General features: G+C 39.7%; 4 protein-coding genes across 4 annotated transcripts; 3 read left to right on the forward strand and 1 right to left on the reverse strand.

Annotated features, from left to right (window-relative positions):
* Positions 1–83: 83 nt before the first annotated feature.
* Positions 84–3,205, reverse strand: hddc2 (HD domain containing 2). The gene is made up of 6 exons (XM_022767283.1): positions 3,125–3,205; positions 2,303–2,424; positions 1,942–2,044; positions 1,774–1,842; positions 1,556–1,694; positions 84–1,111 (listed from the first exon to the last, which is right to left on the reverse strand). Exons 1-6 carry the CDS (start codon positions 3,197–3,199, stop codon positions 951–953), a joined length of 669 nt encoding a protein of 222 aa, XP_022623004.1. The 5' UTR covers positions 3,200–3,205; the 3' UTR covers positions 84–950.
* Positions 3,206–3,512: 307 nt separating this feature from the next.
* Positions 3,513–5,204, forward strand: cenpw (centromere protein W). The gene is made up of 3 exons (XM_022737853.1): positions 3,513–3,692; positions 3,797–3,910; positions 4,997–5,204. The coding sequence occupies exons 1-3, from the start codon at positions 3,606–3,608 to the stop codon at positions 5,021–5,023; spliced, it is 228 nt and encodes a 75-aa protein (XP_022593574.1). The 5' UTR covers positions 3,513–3,605; the 3' UTR covers positions 5,024–5,204.
* A 3,978-nt stretch (positions 5,205–9,182) lies between these two features.
* On the forward strand, positions 9,183–10,883 carry LOC111236610 (R-spondin-3-like). Its single transcript, XM_022765422.1, has 4 exons — positions 9,183–9,231; positions 9,649–9,840; positions 10,432–10,578; positions 10,687–10,883. The coding sequence occupies exons 1-4, from the start codon at positions 9,183–9,185 to the stop codon at positions 10,881–10,883; spliced, it is 585 nt and encodes a 194-aa protein (XP_022621143.1).
* Positions 10,884–11,950: 1,067 nt separating this feature from the next.
* Positions 11,951–14,417, forward strand: LOC111240317 (E3 ubiquitin-protein ligase rnf146-like). The gene is made up of 2 exons (XM_022770281.1): positions 11,951–12,109; positions 12,716–14,417. Exons 1-2 carry the CDS (start codon positions 12,102–12,104, stop codon positions 13,791–13,793), a joined length of 1,086 nt encoding a protein of 361 aa, XP_022626002.1. The 5' UTR covers positions 11,951–12,101; the 3' UTR covers positions 13,794–14,417.
* Positions 14,418–17,266: the final 2,849 nt, after the last annotated feature.

Raw genomic sequence — 17,266 nt, forward strand, 5'->3', positions numbered from 1 at the left:
TACAATTAATTACACACCGTTATAAATAACTGTTTTTATGGCTGATGTGTTGATATTAAAGATTGTTTAAACCAAATATCACAGATGACTGTTTTTACAATAAACACTGAGAACTGTGACTGAACCTGTTGAAAACAAACAGTAATAAATGTAACAACTTGCAACTGAAGCTCTATGCAACATCTTAATATGGTAGTTTAAAAAATGATTGACTTAAAATAATCAGTTTTCTTTTGTCAGCAAAGCTTCAAGTTCCTGAGGATGTTGTTGATGTTACGGCTACCAACAATGTAGATTTCTAACATGTTCTGTATATCGTAGAATGAGAAAATGCATTAACACTAGCAGCATAAGTGGAATAATGCTGAAGCAACATTGTCATTTTTTTTTATGGAAACCTCTTTTATGTCATAGCTGCCAGATAATATATATTTAAAAAAACAAAATGTCTGTCAGTGGATTTGAAACATGCAATAAAGCCTTTTGATGTATAGAACATGTTGGGCATAGTTCCCCAAATTTCTCTTGACATTAACAGTAAATAATGTGATAATGTCAGAACATCATCTTGAAATTTATATAGGTTTTTACACTTTCAATCCATTTACAGAAACATTTCACTATATTGTGTTGATATATTATCCGGCAGTTTTTGCATTAGTACCGGGCAGAGTGTATTTATTACAGATGATGATAGATAGTGATACTGTTCCTTCCAGGACAGCATGGATTAAACCTTGCAGCGGTGAACTGAAAGTCCTTCATTACAGCTGAACCAAGCTCAGACACACTGAGGTAAAACAGAAAAGACAACTGTCAATGGCAATCGAAATTCCCAAAATACAGTTTTTCCATATCCTCTCACGTGTCTGGTCTTATGACGCAGTCTTGCGTGCGCAGTCCAGTATTTCTGTCCCTCCACTAAAGAGGTGCTGGTGTGTGTGTTATAGTCAGGATGTGTGTGAAGTCGTGTGTGGCGGCTGCGAAGATACTGCGCCAGTGGTCTGCGAGTTCCCAGAATTCTTTGTGCCATCAGTTTTAGTCATGTGACGTCCTCTTTCTTCATTCAAAGAGCTGACCAGCTGGAGCACATCTGGGTGGTGGAAACGACCTGAGAACCAATAAAAGTATAAAAAGAAAATTATAATGGAATTTTGCTTCAAAATATGAGAAATATAAATTTTCATGTACCCGTTTGGTCTGTTGACTAACACACACAATGAATAAAACGTCTACACAATGTGTTTTTAATTGGCTGAGGCCTGAAATGACAACCCATTAAATCAAACTATAGTATTTCGAGATAGTAAACGAATGTAAAAGGGCTTCTCATTTTGAATTACAACCACACATTATTGACTGTCTTATCAAATCACTCTTTCAGAAATGTGTATTTACGATGTTTACAGAACAGCTCTGAACCATCGTCTGCACACAGGCTATCCCGGAGGCCTTCACTAACATGTTCAGTGAAGAAGAGGGAAACAGATGTGAAATGGAGAAGCAGATGGTTACTGATGACAAAGGCAAAAAGCACGACAGACCACAAACTTACCGTCGGTGGAGTCAAAGAATTCCTGAAGTCTTCCGGGCATTTCTTCTAACTCTTCATACTCATGAGCCTGCAGGATCATCTCCAGGAGGTCAAACTGTTTCACCAGCCTGGCCTCCGGACTGCTCTGGGTTTCATATTCCTGAAGATAAGACAAGTGTGTGTTACACATAAACATCCAGTTTAGTTCTGCTGAGCCCACTATTAGTTTAATTATTTACCTCCCACAGTCCATAAATCTCCTGTTTAAGCCCCTCTGGCAGAAGACCTGATAGATGTCTCATCGCTTCCTAAAAGAGATTCAAGGAGATATTATAAAAGTCAACAACAGAATGGCTTTGAACAGTCTCTTGTGTGTGGATATAATGCCAGTGCTGCTAGTCTCTTGCCTCTTCTCTCCTGTGTTTCTCTGCTTTACTGACGTTGTCTGACGGAGCAATATCTCCCACAATGCACTCTGCCATGTCGTGAACCAGAGCCAGCTTTATACACCTGAGGACAAACAGGTGTGCAGACAGGTAACTAATCAGACAGGACAGTGTGTCACAGCTTTATGGAGGATGTTAATAAATACAGAGCAAGTTGCTGTTCGGTGTCAGTAGATAATAACTTCTTTTTCATTTTGCAGACAACAACTTTAATTGATATTTAAATGTTCAATGCTTTAATCTTTACATTATATAATATGTTTTCCATCAATCAAAGGTGCATCAACACCGATGTTGTTGCCCAGCTGTGTGTATGACTCACCTGTCCTTGTCCACTGTGGGGTCGGTGATGGTCAGTGACATCATCGCCATGCGGTACATGTGGTCTGACACACTCTCTGGTTTCTTCACATTCCTGTACACCCAGCCGGTCCGTGGGACCCTCTACAGGTAACATCAACCACAACATACAAGTCATCAGTGGCACAGGGGAGAGGGAGGAAAAGATCTCATGACTAATTTCACAATCTTAGTGAATCCGCATTTGTATACACTCACTCCACTGCAGAAATCCATCAAAACAATTTTCTGTTTTCTGATTTTCTTTGGCTTTTATTATAGTAAACTGAATTTCTTCATGTTATGCACTGTTGGTTGAACAAAACAAGACATTTGAAAGGTCTTGAACACTTCCACTGCCAGGAAAAAATGTGAAAGAAAATTATAAATTATTTTGTTCAGGCAGCATTTCTTGACCCCACAAGAACCTTGTCAAATTTCTCGTCATATTGTTTAATCCACATCACAGGTTTCCACACTACAGTAATAGAGTGCTTTTTCTTGCTGTCATGCTGTCAAGCTGTAATGAGTTAAGTTGTAATGTGTGTGTGTGTGTGTGTGTGTGTGTGTGTGTATATGTATGAGTGGTGTGAGAGAGAGAGAGAGAGAGAGAGAATGATGAGCTTCACTTTTGTTAAGCCAAAAGGAAACGTCTTACTGTATTAACACTAACCAGCACCAGCATAACAGTTTGAACGAACAGACTGAGCCCCATTACACCCAGCCCCAGAGTTAAATTATTGTTCATTTTTGCATAGGCACACAATCCCCATAAAAGTCGCCTGAGTTTGAAGAAAAGTCTTACTTTAAGTTGTCCGATAAGTTTCATAAATTGCAGCATATTGTTCGTGCCGGCTGCTGTCTGCATCATGGTCGCCATTGCTGTCCGCCGCTAGTGTAACAGCTTCTCCGGCCACTATGTGGCAGTATAAACAACTTAATAAGCCAGAGTGAAAAGAGATACTGCACTTAAATCCTGGTCAGTGGAATTGTTTTTGTCTTGTTTTTTATGTGTGCATCGAAAGAATATTTCATTTTATAGTCTTTTGTCCTCGATGTGCACACGATATTTTAATTTCTTTACGAAAAGTATAGAAATAAGAAAAACTGTAGATGGCAGTAATGCAACAAGTGACGATGTAAGCGGCAAGAAAATCCTCGAAGAAGAAGCACTTAAACCGGAAGTAAGAGAAGCGGGAAATTGGAAAACGTCAACAAACCTTTGGTTCAGTAGAAGAGGAATAACATTTCCGTCAACATTTGCTCCACGCCGAAGATTTGCCAAAATGCTTAACAAGGCACCAAAATTGAAATATACTATTAAGACGAAAGCGAAGAGTAACATTAATATGGGACCGGCGTCAGAGGCGATGGTAGGAAACCGTTGATATTAATTCTGACTGTTCGCTTTGTTTGCGGCTAACTTTGCCAAGCTAGCCAACTTAAATAACAAGCGGATTCCTCCCTGTTTTTACAGATTGAACTGCTGACATTGTTGTTCCTGAACAGCCTGGCAGAGGAGGCGAAAGCCAAAGCTTTCGAAGAAAAATCTGCAACGATCAGAGCTCAGCATTTGAGAGCAGTCTCCAAGGTTAGTTCAAAGACAAAAAAATACTTTAAAATGGCATCAAACGTTAAACAGCTCGAAGATGTTGCCTCAAATGGCCTCATGTGTGTAAAAATGCCATTAACTGTTTCCATGATCTTATGTGATGTCTTTAAATGCTTATTGTGTCCGTTCAACTGTCAAAAACCAGATTCAGTTTACTATAAAGGTAACGGTTCAGTTTATAAAGTGATTTATGGATTATCAGAATTTAATCTTTTCACCCTACCTCTGATGTCCTTGAGCCACCGTGCTCAATATCCCTCTATATTTAGAGGGTGCAGTAATTAGCAAGTTTCTTATATTGTAATTAGAATGGGATATAGACTAACTAATTAAGATTGTAAAAGTGTTTAAAAGAAATTATGGAAAGTGTCAGACTCAAAAGAATCAATAACTGCATGTTGTCCGCTAGAGGTGCTTAATATATATCAGGATCTCTTCCTCTTTTTCAATTAAAATAAAAGTCAAACATTTTGTCACTTTACCCATTTATGTACCTAAAAAAGATAATTTTATATTGAGTACATTTGTTTAAATTTAATCAAATATAAGGTAAACATTACAGGACTGAAACATACACATTTACCATATTTAAATACTAGTATTAGGACTGCACTATTAATCAAAGTCGCAGTATGGCCAAGTGCGATATCCAAATCGAAGGAGCTGCAATCTTTTTTTGAAAAAGGTAAAATATGTCACAGCATTGAGTGTTGTTGGCACCATAGTGGTGAGAAATGCCCGACTACAAATCATATTCTCAGGACGTAATGGAACATGCTTGATGGTACAAGGCCCAACAAAAATCACATCATCATTTAAAAAAAATATTGATTGAAAAAGAAATGCAAAAACAAAAATACCATTTAAACAACTCGTATGGCAATATCTGCCAAAAATTATTATTTTTTGCATATCATCTAGCCCTAACTAGTATTTATATGATATGTTATTGGAGTTGACAATTTTTGATTGAGATGAAGAATTTGTGCTTAGTAATAGTGTTTATATCTTGAGTATTTTGAACAAGAAGTAGATTAACAAAGAGTTTTTTTCCTTTCTTTATAGAAAGTGCTGAAAAAAGCAAGAGGATGAAGACTGAGCGCATCATTGTTGATTTTATGAACATTTTTTTGAATGACAGCAGCAATATGTTTGTTTTTTAATGATATATATATTTGTTTTCTTATGAAATTTACTTTTCTGTGTTCGTTATTCTTTTCCTTGTGCAAGCAAGTACTGTTTTTATATGACTGCCATACATTTTTTTTGTTTATTAAATTCTTGTGAATTTTATAATGAATCTTATAATGTGCCATATTTTATGTGCTACAAATAGTGGTTTCTCATATTAACACTATTATGACTGCTGCAACCATCAGCTCGACCTTCACATCAGAAACCCAACATAAAAACCTGTGTTTTCTATATTGGACTGAACTACTTTTATCAAAGAAATAGAAAAGTAGACTTATTTTTCAATGATGTTGAGTGTAAAAAGCTTTAAACTCCAAGTTGTGGATGGTTCAGGCTACATTTGTACTTTCAGATCTCTTCACCTCCTGGATCGTTCTATCAGTGGGTGGGCTCACCCTCCTTCCAAATTCCTCACTTCTTCACAGTATATAGATTATCCGTGCACTCTGATGCTATCCTGTTCATTCCTTATCACTACTACTCAGGCTGCTTCTCTAGAGATGCGTGGCTGGAGGAATACATGGACTTAATGAACATGTAACGAGCAGCTCGCCTGTTAAAAGATTTTGAGAAGGGACTTGAGGGACACTGGGACATTGTTGCAAGTTCCTTTGATCATGTAAACCCTAACTGGGTACATATGTTGGTGTGGGTTCTGGGAGTCTACCCTACCCCTGTCCTGTTGTTGTTGTGGTTTTGTTATGCAGTGTTGTCTTTTGATGTCTGTGGATAAGTGTGTTAGCATAAGTATGTTTTTAAAAAAAAAAAAAGCCAAAAGGTTTAGGTGTGTGAGTGGTGAAAAGGTCAAAGTTAGATTGTTAAATTGCTTGATCATACTGTACATGCTAAATTTTCTTCTCCACCAAAACTGTGATAGCAGGTGGTTTCTGGTTTGTTTTATAGTGGACTCACCTTTTAATGACCTGTTATGGATTTATCTTTTTGGAGTCTTGGTGAGTATAAAAACAAGTGCTTTACTATGAAAATACAAAAGGAATGATTTCAGTGCTGGAGTTTGAATTTTAGACAGGTTAATGTTAGCATGATTACAGCTACATGTCCATATGCCTATTGGTCAGTATTCATTTTGTGCTCTCACTCCTTTGCTCGGTGTTCGCCCCTTAAATCATTTTACGTTTTCTCTGTTTTTGGAGGTTAAGACATTCCACGGCCTACAATGGTTATTTTCTTCAAGAATGTGATCTGGCACCCCAGCGAGCGTAGCTTTGACATATTTATGTTCCCAGTCAGTTTGAGGGGATGTTACTGGGTTTGTGGAGCCCCTCCCCATTGACCTTTGAACCCCCCCGCACCTCTCTTTCAGCAGTCTCTATCCAGCCATTCTCTGCTTGATTCACATGTTGTTATCACAGAGCCCTGTAACATTTGATAATGCATCTTCATATACTTTCAAATCTCAAGCAAAGAGTTAAAACTGTTCCCTCTCGCATCTCCAGCTGGCCGGCAGTCCTTTCTAGTGACGAGAGAGTTAAACTTCTTCACACTCTCCTGTTGAAGATATGTGCTTTGCTGGCACAGTCTTATCTATAAATCTATTGCGTGTGGATTGATGGATGATATTGTTCTGTAGCAGCTGGCTACACATCCACAGGCTCCTCTGAGGTGTTGTTTTATCGTCTCTAGGTTTGCTTTTGTTCTTGAGGGATTTGAGAAACACACCCTTCTTCTTCCCTAGCCTTCGCTTTGCCTCGCCTGTCCGGTCCGCGTGTGCTCATGTCTGAGCACCTGTTGACAATCTAATCCAGCCAGCGCAGCCCTGTCCAGCTCCTCTGTCTGGCAGTGCGTCTTTTAACTCTTGTCTCTCTCTCAGATAAATCAACTCCAGTGTAAAATCCCACTGCGAAGCTCCTGCTGATTCCTCTTTTGACATTTTTCCAGACAAGCCAAGAAGTAAGAGAGCATGGCAGTCCATTTTTGCAGAGATGTTATTTTGATAACTTGCTGTGCCTTTCTTAATAAGGAGCACATGGTTTCATGTGTTCAAGTGTGTTGTTGTTTCTGTTCATATTTTTCTGCAAAAATAGAATCATACAGCCTAAAAACAAAATGACTAGTCATTTAGAAATAAACTCAAGGAATATCACTAAGTTGGTCTTTTTGCAAATCGGGGGATTTTTGATGCCATAAGAAATGACAGGATCTGAAAAGATGATGGACCACAGATTCATGAATCGCATAAGAAAACCAGTTCCAAGAAAAGCTCTCTGCATGAAGGGGAACACTGGAGAGTTCAAATGTGTTTTGGAGAAGTGGATGAAGAACCGCAGAGTTCCCAAAACAGGCGATAATACGCACCAGGATGCCAAACAACAAATCCTCTGGAGGACTGAAGCTTTCAACACCTTCTGGTGATTCTGTGGGAATTACCGATCCTTTCTGACACCTACAGTTCTCTAGTTTTTGTTTTCTCATTCAGAGGTAGTGAAATCCCCCAGTATTTTTGGTTTTCATTTCCTGAACTCATGTCTTAATTGAAAACATGCAGTGCCCATTCTTGGCTTAAGTTTGAAAAGTTTTGGTACATAGGAATTGCAGTTTTTCTACAGTGGATGTTTTTGCTTTTTTAAAGCTGTTCCATCATTTCATCCGGCCCGTGTGAGAAGAATTTAAAAAGTTGGTGTTGATGTTGTGATGACATGCTTCAAAAAAGTAGTCGTGACTTTTTATTTTAAATAGAACCGAATGAGAAATTTTGTTTTCACAGTCACACACTCACCCTCTGTGCCGTTACATCTGCCAGTTATTTAAAGATGCGACATGACAGGATGAGGGAGGTTTGTGCAGTTAATGTGCTACGCTCACTCACCTCTAAACATGCACAATGAACCCAACCACCTGTTGTTGTTCTTTGAGGTTTGCGTATTTTAGTGGACAGCACAAAATGTGTCATTTCAAAATAAAATTAGTTGGTAAAGTAGTGAACTTTTTCAGATAATGAAAAAATGATTTATTAATTTTGTTTGCCAAAATAGCCACGCATTTCTTTTTGAGAATTTTGATCTACAGTCTGTATTATTATGCCATTAAAAAGATTTAAGATCATCTTTAGAGTATGCTTTAACACATGTAAAAGATATGTTGCTTTGAATAATTTGAGTCTAATATTGATTTGGTAAAAAAAAAGTTCCATTACCTTGCAAAAAAATTCTTTAAATGACATCTCCTGCAATGAAAATCCAGAAACTATAAACATGCAAATATTTGTCATTTCAAATGTTTCCCTGCTGCACAAAATGTCTCTCACATAAAAAGTCTGATCTTTATGTATTTATAGTGGAATCTACAAGTTTCCACATCACATTTGTGTAAGTTGCTGATTGGACCAATATTGTCTTCCAGCTGTGACGTCACAAAATCCTGCTCGTACGTTAAACTCAGATTTCAGGTGAGCGCAGAGAAGGTCAAACATCCAAGTGATATAACGATAAGAAAAACACTGTTCTGAGTGGAGAGTGAAGATTGGTAAACCAATAGATACAGAGTACATGGTTTTCAATGAGTCATATATCATCATGCAGAAAATGCAGTATTATCAGTCACAGTGTGTGTGTGCTGGTTAAGAGCAAGAGACACTGTGGATGTGATAATGGATCAGGAGGAGGGCCGAGAAAGAAGTGTAACACAGGAGAGGAGGGTGTGAGTGAGTGTGTGTGAGTCTGTGGGGAAACAGGCAAGCTCACAGCAGCTTGCCCAAACTTTACATCAGCTCTGGGTCGCGACTGTCATATGATGGTTTCTCTTCTGTTTGCATTCTTCATGGCATTCTGCCGGCTTGAGTGATCTCATGGAATGCACATGGGGATTTTCCTCAAGAAAACATTTCTGCACTCGACTGCTGTCTTACCCAGACTACAGTCTCTACATGGGTCCAGTTGAATGAATTTTGTGGAGAAATTCACTAGTTTATTTTATTTTTATATTTTTAAGTGTACACCAAGGGATTTGGGATGTGATGTGAGGTGTCTTTGCCGATTCAATGTTGTGCTGACGGTGAAGGAAAATGCAGATACCAATATTCATTTGGATTCTGCACTTCATGAATCTTCCAAAAGGCCTAGACAACGCAAAGATCCTGCGACACAGACGTAAGTATTCAAGCATAATTCTTCTCCACTTCGCCAATACTACTTTGATACGGCTGTTGTGAAATGTGCCTTACTCTTCCCTATTCTTCTTGTAGAAGACAGTAGACAGACACTACATGTGGACATGTGGAGACAATAAGTGTGTTCCTTCAGCTTTCAGGGAACAATGTGGTCACAGATTTCCATTGGTTTTACCCACTTGCACGCTGCAAATTTCAAACCATGGCTCTGTCTATTGGCTCTGCTCTCATAAACCAAGTCGCCTGTATAATTTTGTTCTGTAGATGGAGCATGGAGTATTTCGCTTGTACAAGCATAGGAAGAATATAAAACTCACTCAGTGTTATTGTTGTCAGACTCCCACACACACACATACACAATTACTTATTACTTATTTGTCTCTAACCCATATAACAGGTAGTTCTTCAGTGAGCAGACTCTGTCCAGCAGGTTGTGCATCATGCTCGGCCCTGAATGGATGTCTGTCCTGTAAACCTCGCCTCTTCTTCCACCTGGAGCTGGATGGGATAAGGCAGAAGGGCACCTGCCTGTCGTCCTGTCCCCAGGGTCACTACGGCATGCGCTCGCCACAGATCAACACCTGTACCAGTAGGTACCAATGAACACATATAGGAGTGGTGGAATAATGTTTAATGTTATTATTTTGAGTGACAAGACTGAATTAAGTAGGTCTGATTTTAATGGAGCAACACTTCGTATAACAATGGTAGATGACTTTATTGCTGATTAGCTTGACATTGTATTTAGATGAGCAAACAACTCTTGCTGGTTCACCTTCTTCAGAGCACTGTGTGAAGCTTGAAATACCTTCTGTCTGTGCTAAGGAAAAGGAAAAAAGAGCAACATCTTTTGGTGTCCTGACACTGTGGTCACTTTGCACTGACCGAGGTTCACTCCCATTTCAGGGTGCAAAGAGGATTGCGCTTTCTGCTTCAGTGACAATTTCTGCACTCGTTGTCATCAGGGCCACTTTCTGTTGCGAGGAAAATGTGACAATAGCTGTCCAAATGGGCTGACGGCAAACACAGCACTGCGTGAATGCACGGGTGAGACACTGTCACTGCTGCATGTTATTCATGTAGTGCTGTAGCGCATGTGGTGCGCATGTATCCGCTTTCCCATGATCTCAGGAAACTACACTACAGCACATTGAAAAATGTTTATGTCCCTCTGTCTCAGAGTGCCCTGTGGGCTGTGAGGTGTGTGTGAGGAGGAACGTGTGTGTGAAGTGCAGAGCAGATTTCTACTTCCTCCATGGGCAGTGCCACCCTACTTGCCCAAGTGGATCTGAGCCTGACGTACAGCTCATGCAGTGCATCCCCCAAGGTGAGAGACATTCCCTTTCTCTAACGTCCACCATGCATTTCTGCTGTCTTATGTTTTTATCTCCTCCCACCAACATGTGTCATATTAATCATCTGCTGTCTCCTCTAGTGCACTGCGAGGTCGGGGAATGGACAGAGTGGGGTCCATGTATTCGGAAAAGGAGAATGCAGGCCTACAGGAGGGGAGAGGAGACACGTACCCGACAAGTTCTGCAGTCCCCTAGTGTCTTCGGTGACCCCTGCCCACATGTGTCAGAGTTCAGGAGGTGTGTCATCAAAATGAGACAGAGTCCAAGTAGGTTGTAATGAGTTGACATTTGCTGACATTTCAGACACATTTAACTCTAACATTGGCTAGTAATGAAAACGTATACATTTATTGTAAATTATAAAAATGTAAAAGTAAAAATTGCAATTCAACATAAGGACATATGAACAGCAATCAATGATACGACTGGTGGCCAGCCATGGTAAACTTTTTGTTTCACATACTGATTGCCTTATGTGATTGTGGTTCACTTATTTTGACAACTCCTGCACATTGTTTTCTTGTTTACAATAAAATTTATTAAGAAAAAATGTATTGTCCTTAGCTCCTCATGAAAAAAGTGGACAAAATAAACAGCTGTAAACAACAATTAAGGAAAGGGTGAAAATGATAAAATTAGTTATAACTGAATTCCATTTAGCTCATTCAGTTTCAGGGTTCTGGCACAGTGCATGCTGACTCACTGTTACACTGTCATGGCTTACTGAGACACTTCAATAGAGTAGAGCCATTGTTCATGTTATTAGTAACACCTGTGTATTTCTGTACAGACCATACAGTAAGAGTATATAGTAAACAAATGACATAGGATATATTAATTACTATATAATGTCAAAGCTCCCCTGTATAACAGAACTTGAGGTATATACCTCTGAATGTAAGCTACTAATTTGAATAGAATTAATTCGGTAATATAGGAAATATGGGTATATGTATACATAAAAAATCAATATAGAAATTGTACAAACCTGTAATAATAATATTGATTATATAATATTGATTATATATATGCATATTTTAGAATATGTTGTATGCTTATAGTCTGGGCACTATGCAAAGAAATGGGTGAAATATACGACGCTTGGCAAGAATGAATAAAAAATTAAGTAATCTAATTCACAGACTTTTATCCACTTTATGACATATACCAGAACAAATCTATATACTGGGAGGAAAAGAAAGCTCTGCTTTAGTCTGAAACACTGTCCTTTTTGTAAACGAGCGAAACTTTCTCTTTTCTATTCGGCTCTTCTCATGAGTCATAAACACACTAGATCTACAGAACATGTCGATTGGCACTGGAAACGATGTGAGGCCGATCCAGGCACATTGAAGTCAGATGGGCTTGGCCAGAGTTGTGCTCCAGCAGCAACGCAGTCATTACTTGGCGTACAAAACTTTGTAACTAAATATAAATGCAGCTTTATAAATATCTTCGTCTGCACTTCTTCAAAGAAAGCTTCTAGAGGCACCATATGCTCAGGTGAGTGTATTAACAGAGAAATGAAATAGCCAGGAAACGCACTGACAGCTAACAGGCTAGCTACATATGCTATGTAGCTGTCAAGTTAACGTTAGACCAACATTAGATGAATGCTCGACCTTAACTGTGAAGAATATTGGCTACAGTGTTACTTCACATCAAACAGACCAGCTTCTAATATCACTGTTAGGAATATAAACTTTGTTAAGATAACAGCTAGTTCAGCTAGCAAATTGCCGAGTTAGCTAGCGTTAGCTTAGCAGTAACCTAGTTGCGTGGGTAACATTAACTGTCAAACGGGGGGGGGGGGGTTTGTTATGCTGTTTGTTTGTTTCAGATACTTAATCCTGACATACGAGAGTAATTTGTAATATTTATTTCATTAGCGCTAATCGATATTAGCAGAAAACAACTTTGTGCGGTGTGTGTACGAGGGCGTTTCCAAAACTGTCAACAGAGTAGTGCATGGCAAGTGGGAACAACACCAAAAGCATTTTCGTGTTATAGACAGTGATACAGTAAATTAATGCAAGTACACATCTATCTAATACAGCACATACATGTTGCCAGCCAGATCAATTGTAACAGTACTGTTTCTCTCTGCAGCATGGCAGGCTGTGGAGAAGTGGACTGTTCAGTGATTGCCCTGGCTCCCTCCAAGCTGACGGAGGAAGTTGGAGATACTTGTGCCACAGACTCCTCCAGCCCCACCACCACCCCAGAGTGTGCCATCTGCCTGCAGATCTGCGTCCACCCAGTACGTCTCCCATGTTGCCATGTCTTCTGTTTCCTGTGTGTGAAAGGTGCCTCCTGGCACAGCAAGCGTTGTGCTCTTTGCCGACAAGAGGTCCCAGAGGACTTCCTTGAGCGGCCAGTTCTCCTCTCACTTGAAGAACTGAAGGCAGCAGCTGCAGGGGTGAGCCGAAGTGGAGAGACAGGGGGCGGTTCCCGTGGAGACTATGCATGGTACTATGAGGGGCACAACGGCTGGTGGCAGTATGATGAAAGGACCAGTCGTGAGCTGGAGGAGGCCTTTGCCAAGGGCAGGAAGAGCACAGAGATGCTGATTGCAGGATTTCTTTATGTGGCAGACCTGGAGAACTTAGTGCAGTATCGCCGGAATGAGCATGGCCGCAGGCGCAAGATAAAGCGGGACGCTGTAGATATCCCCAAGAAGGGAGTGGCAGGACTGAGATTAGACCCTGAACCAGCGCCCACCCCTGCTTTACCAGTTGTCGCCCCAGCTGCAACAGAACGTGTCAGCTCAGCCGATGGATCGGACACTGCAGGTCAATCACAGTCTTCATCATTTGGGATTTTGTCTCTTCCCCCTGTTAGACCTCCAACACTCCTGGGGCACCATCTCACCAATCCTTTGTCTCCCTCACCCTCAACCCTTGAAGAGTCTCTCTCCCAGCTGCTAATCAGCCAGCCAGAGGGGGAAGAGGTGGAAGGAGACAATGAGCTCCAGATTTATGAGTATGCATCTGGCAACAGTGAGAGTGAGGAGGAAAATGAGAGTGAGAGAGGAAGAGCAGAATCGATGCCACAGAGAAGACATAGACCAAGACTACTAAGAGAGAGTCAGCCGACCAGAATGCCTCCGAGGGGCAGGCCCTCCAACTCGGCACTCAGTCTCCGCTCACGTAGTCCCGATGGACAGTGCACTGTGACAGAAGTGTGACTGCAAATGGACAGTGGTATCTGTCCTCTAGATGACAGATGTTAACTCTTATCGGTTCAGCAAAAAAGTGTGAAAACTAGTATGCATCTTTTAAAGGTCCCTTGAAACTAAAAATGTAGAAATACCAAAAACTGTTAAAAAATGTACAATATTCTAGCCATTTCAAAGGACCTTTAAAATGTCTTTGTGCTTTTTCTTAAAGACTAGTTTCAGCCTTTAAATGGTAGTCATGCATCGCTCTCAGCAACAGCCTTCTTCCAGGCCAAAAGAAATGTGACGAACTGTAGCAAAATATTAAACAATGTTGTCGAAAAACAACCATCTGTCACTGCCTTTACATCAGTTTGTGACAGCGCAATACAACGTCTTTGAAATTCAAACTAATCCCTCTTTGTTCTCTAATCTTTTGAACTCATTGTTAATTTTAATTTTTTTCTCTTTTGAAGTGATGATATAAAAATCAAGCTTAAATGTAGCACCTTATGTACCCGTTACAGATAGTTAAAGCTGCTTTTCCTGCTTTGCTGATAGGTTTTTTGAAGTAATGAAGTTTTAATCAGGACCTAATTATTAAATATTTAAAATTTTGTGTGTGTGTTTGTGTGTGTGTGTGTGTGTGTGTGTGTGTGTATTTTCTTTTATTTTCTTTGTTTTTCTTTGTTTTAGTGTGAAAGTTTTGTTTTAGTAATGATGTGTGTTTGTGTTGTGAGCGGTGTTGGGTGCTGAAAACATACTGGCAGAACCACTGGAAAGTATGAGGCTATATATGTAGACAGACATTTGGATGTCTATTTCTTGTCATAGTACTCTGGATAGGGCTACTATTGAAGCACTGGCATTGACATGTACTTGGACGAGCTTTGAGCTCCTCTCATGCGGTTTTTTTCTCCTTTTGCTCCAGCTGCTATTTTAACTGTCAACTTTTCATAGTTGGTATCTTACTGTCTGAATGACCTAAAACCTTCTGTGTGGTGTAACCCCTGTGGTGTTTTCGTCATGTTATTAAAGTGTTTATGTATGATTTAACATCACATGTTGGCCGATTTTCTTATAATACACAGAGGGCAGTATTACTGAATTATGGGGAGAGAAGTGGGCTGAAAACGGAGGTGGCACTGATCCACAAGCCTATTTGGAATGTATGTCTAGACTTTAGTCTAAAGGCAGTGTACATTAAGAGTCCACAGGATGGAGCTGTTGCACAAATTAAGAAGCCCTTTACCCCACCTGTTGTTTAGGACCATTTGAGAACCTCCAGAGAGGTTGAGCAGCTGTGAAAACCTCCCAAACAGAGACTGATAACTCAAGTCAAAACAAACAGGCTGTTGTGGTTCTAACAGTTAGATATTGTGTTCACAGTGCATAACCATACATTTCAGCTGAAGTTAGATAAGAAAGGAATTGCTGAAGTTAAATGCAAACCCTAATGCCAAAATGTCAAATTATTTATTTAGTAATTACCTGCAATGTTGTTTTCCTGAGACATGATGGGAGATGATTGATAGTTTGAAACCTGAGCTAAACTTTATGTTGTGTGTTTTACAATAATCCTGGATGTACCACCAGTTGATTTGTTAATATATTGGGTACTGGGTATGGCAGGTACTGGATATAAAACATCAGAAACTTAGGCTGAGGGCCAATGTCTCCTTTATTATACACAAATTTGTTTCAACAAACCACATAATGTAGTTTTGTAATTCTCTACAGAGAAATCAGTTACTTTTCTAAACTAATTTATCTTCTGACAATGTGAACAATTTTTTCAGCCTTGTGGTTTTGCTCTTACTCTCATAGTAATGTGAGGGACTGTTGGGCCCTGACTACTCGCTACACAGTGACTGATTATAGTATACATTTCTGAATGTACAGGTTTGTTTCTGGTTTGTGCAATGATGAGATGTTGCCAAAAACAAGACCCCTGCCACCAATGCAGCTGAGCTGCAGCATTTGCCAACTGAAGAAAACCACAGGCTCATTGTGTTCAATCCGACTGTGATTTGAATGAGAAACAAGGTTTAATGGGCCAGGCTTTGGCTGGTGTCTTTTCAGAGCTTCCACAGAACTGTGTAAAACTGAAACTTCAATGATGACGTTGCCCAAATGTAGACTGGCAAAAAATGTGTTTCTGCTTTTGGATACTTTGGGTATAATTTACAACTATAAAATGTTCTTAGCCCCCTCCATAAACACCACAACCGTCATTGCTACTCATTTAAATTCATGTCTTGTCCTCATGACAGGGCCTCATCAACAAAGCCATGGTGACGGTATCCATTCAGTTCAAATGTATTGTATATGTCTTCCATTTCTTGATCATTCATTTCAGTGTTCACATTTAATTTCTTTTATCAGAGTAAAAAATGGGGATAAGCAGCAAATGAAATAACTTTTGGTTTTAATTTCATAGTGCAAACACGAATGCAATATTACAAAGGGTGTATTTAATTTTACTGCAAAAAACTCTGTTGGGATCCCAGTTAACACTTCACACTGTATATCCACACGTTTTTTTTATTCTTATTTACATGGCAACCCAAGTTTAACCCATAAAGTAACCAACAAATATTCTGCATGTGTTACTTGTTGCTAGCATTAGAGAGCCACATGGGCAGACATTTGTGGAAATTATATGGAGTCTGGAAATTTCTATGGTTCTCTTGGTTGTCCTAATTTGACCCATAGTGTGTATCAGACCATCACTAAGCTGTTGTATGTGGCACCCACATGAACAATTATGCCAGGGTGCTTCACAGCTTCCACTGTTAGAAAATCATTTTACTGGGTGCTCATGAGTACTTGAATAAAGGACCCTGAATGTTTGTACAAAATGTCATAGCAAGCCATCCAATGGTTGTTGAGACATTTCAGTCCAGACCAAAGTGGTGGACTGACCTACAGGCTGTCCTTAGAGAAAAAAAAACAAAACAAAAGTCAACATTAACACTCACTCGTTTTTATACCAACCGAGGAAAATCAAATTAATGCAATAATGGTGATATATACACGACATCGACGAAACAAACCTCCAGACCTGGTTTATGGCTGTTTATTGGCGATCAAGCTGACATGGTTCATCATTGCAATGGTGGTATGAAATTCAGCAGTGGTACTTACATGCTGGATTGTATACAGATACATCAGGAACATGTTATATATTGTGTAGGTTATGGCTTTAGATGGTGTGCTATAAGATCCTGAGAGACAGATTTATATGTCATGGAAACACAGTCTGTATTTAGATTGAAAATGTATATAGCAGCATCTGGTGGGGGACATACAGAGACATGAGACATGTGCCAGTGTGAAGGACAACAGCGTACAAAGATACTGCAGAGTAGATGATGTTGACAAAGAAACAATGACATTGTTTATGAGTTAAAACTGGAAAGAACTGTGTGTGTGTGTGTGTGTGTGTGTGTGTGTGTGTGTGTGTGTGTGTGTGCGTGTGTGTGTGTGTGCTTGTGTGCGTG

The sequence above is a fragment of the Seriola dumerili genome, unplaced genomic scaffold (genome assembly GCF_002260705.1).
Source record: "Seriola dumerili isolate Sdu_G_001 unplaced genomic scaffold, Sdu_1.0 BDQW01000025.1, whole genome shotgun sequence".
Taxonomy (NCBI): Eukaryota; Metazoa; Chordata; class Actinopteri; order Carangiformes; family Carangidae; genus Seriola; species Seriola dumerili.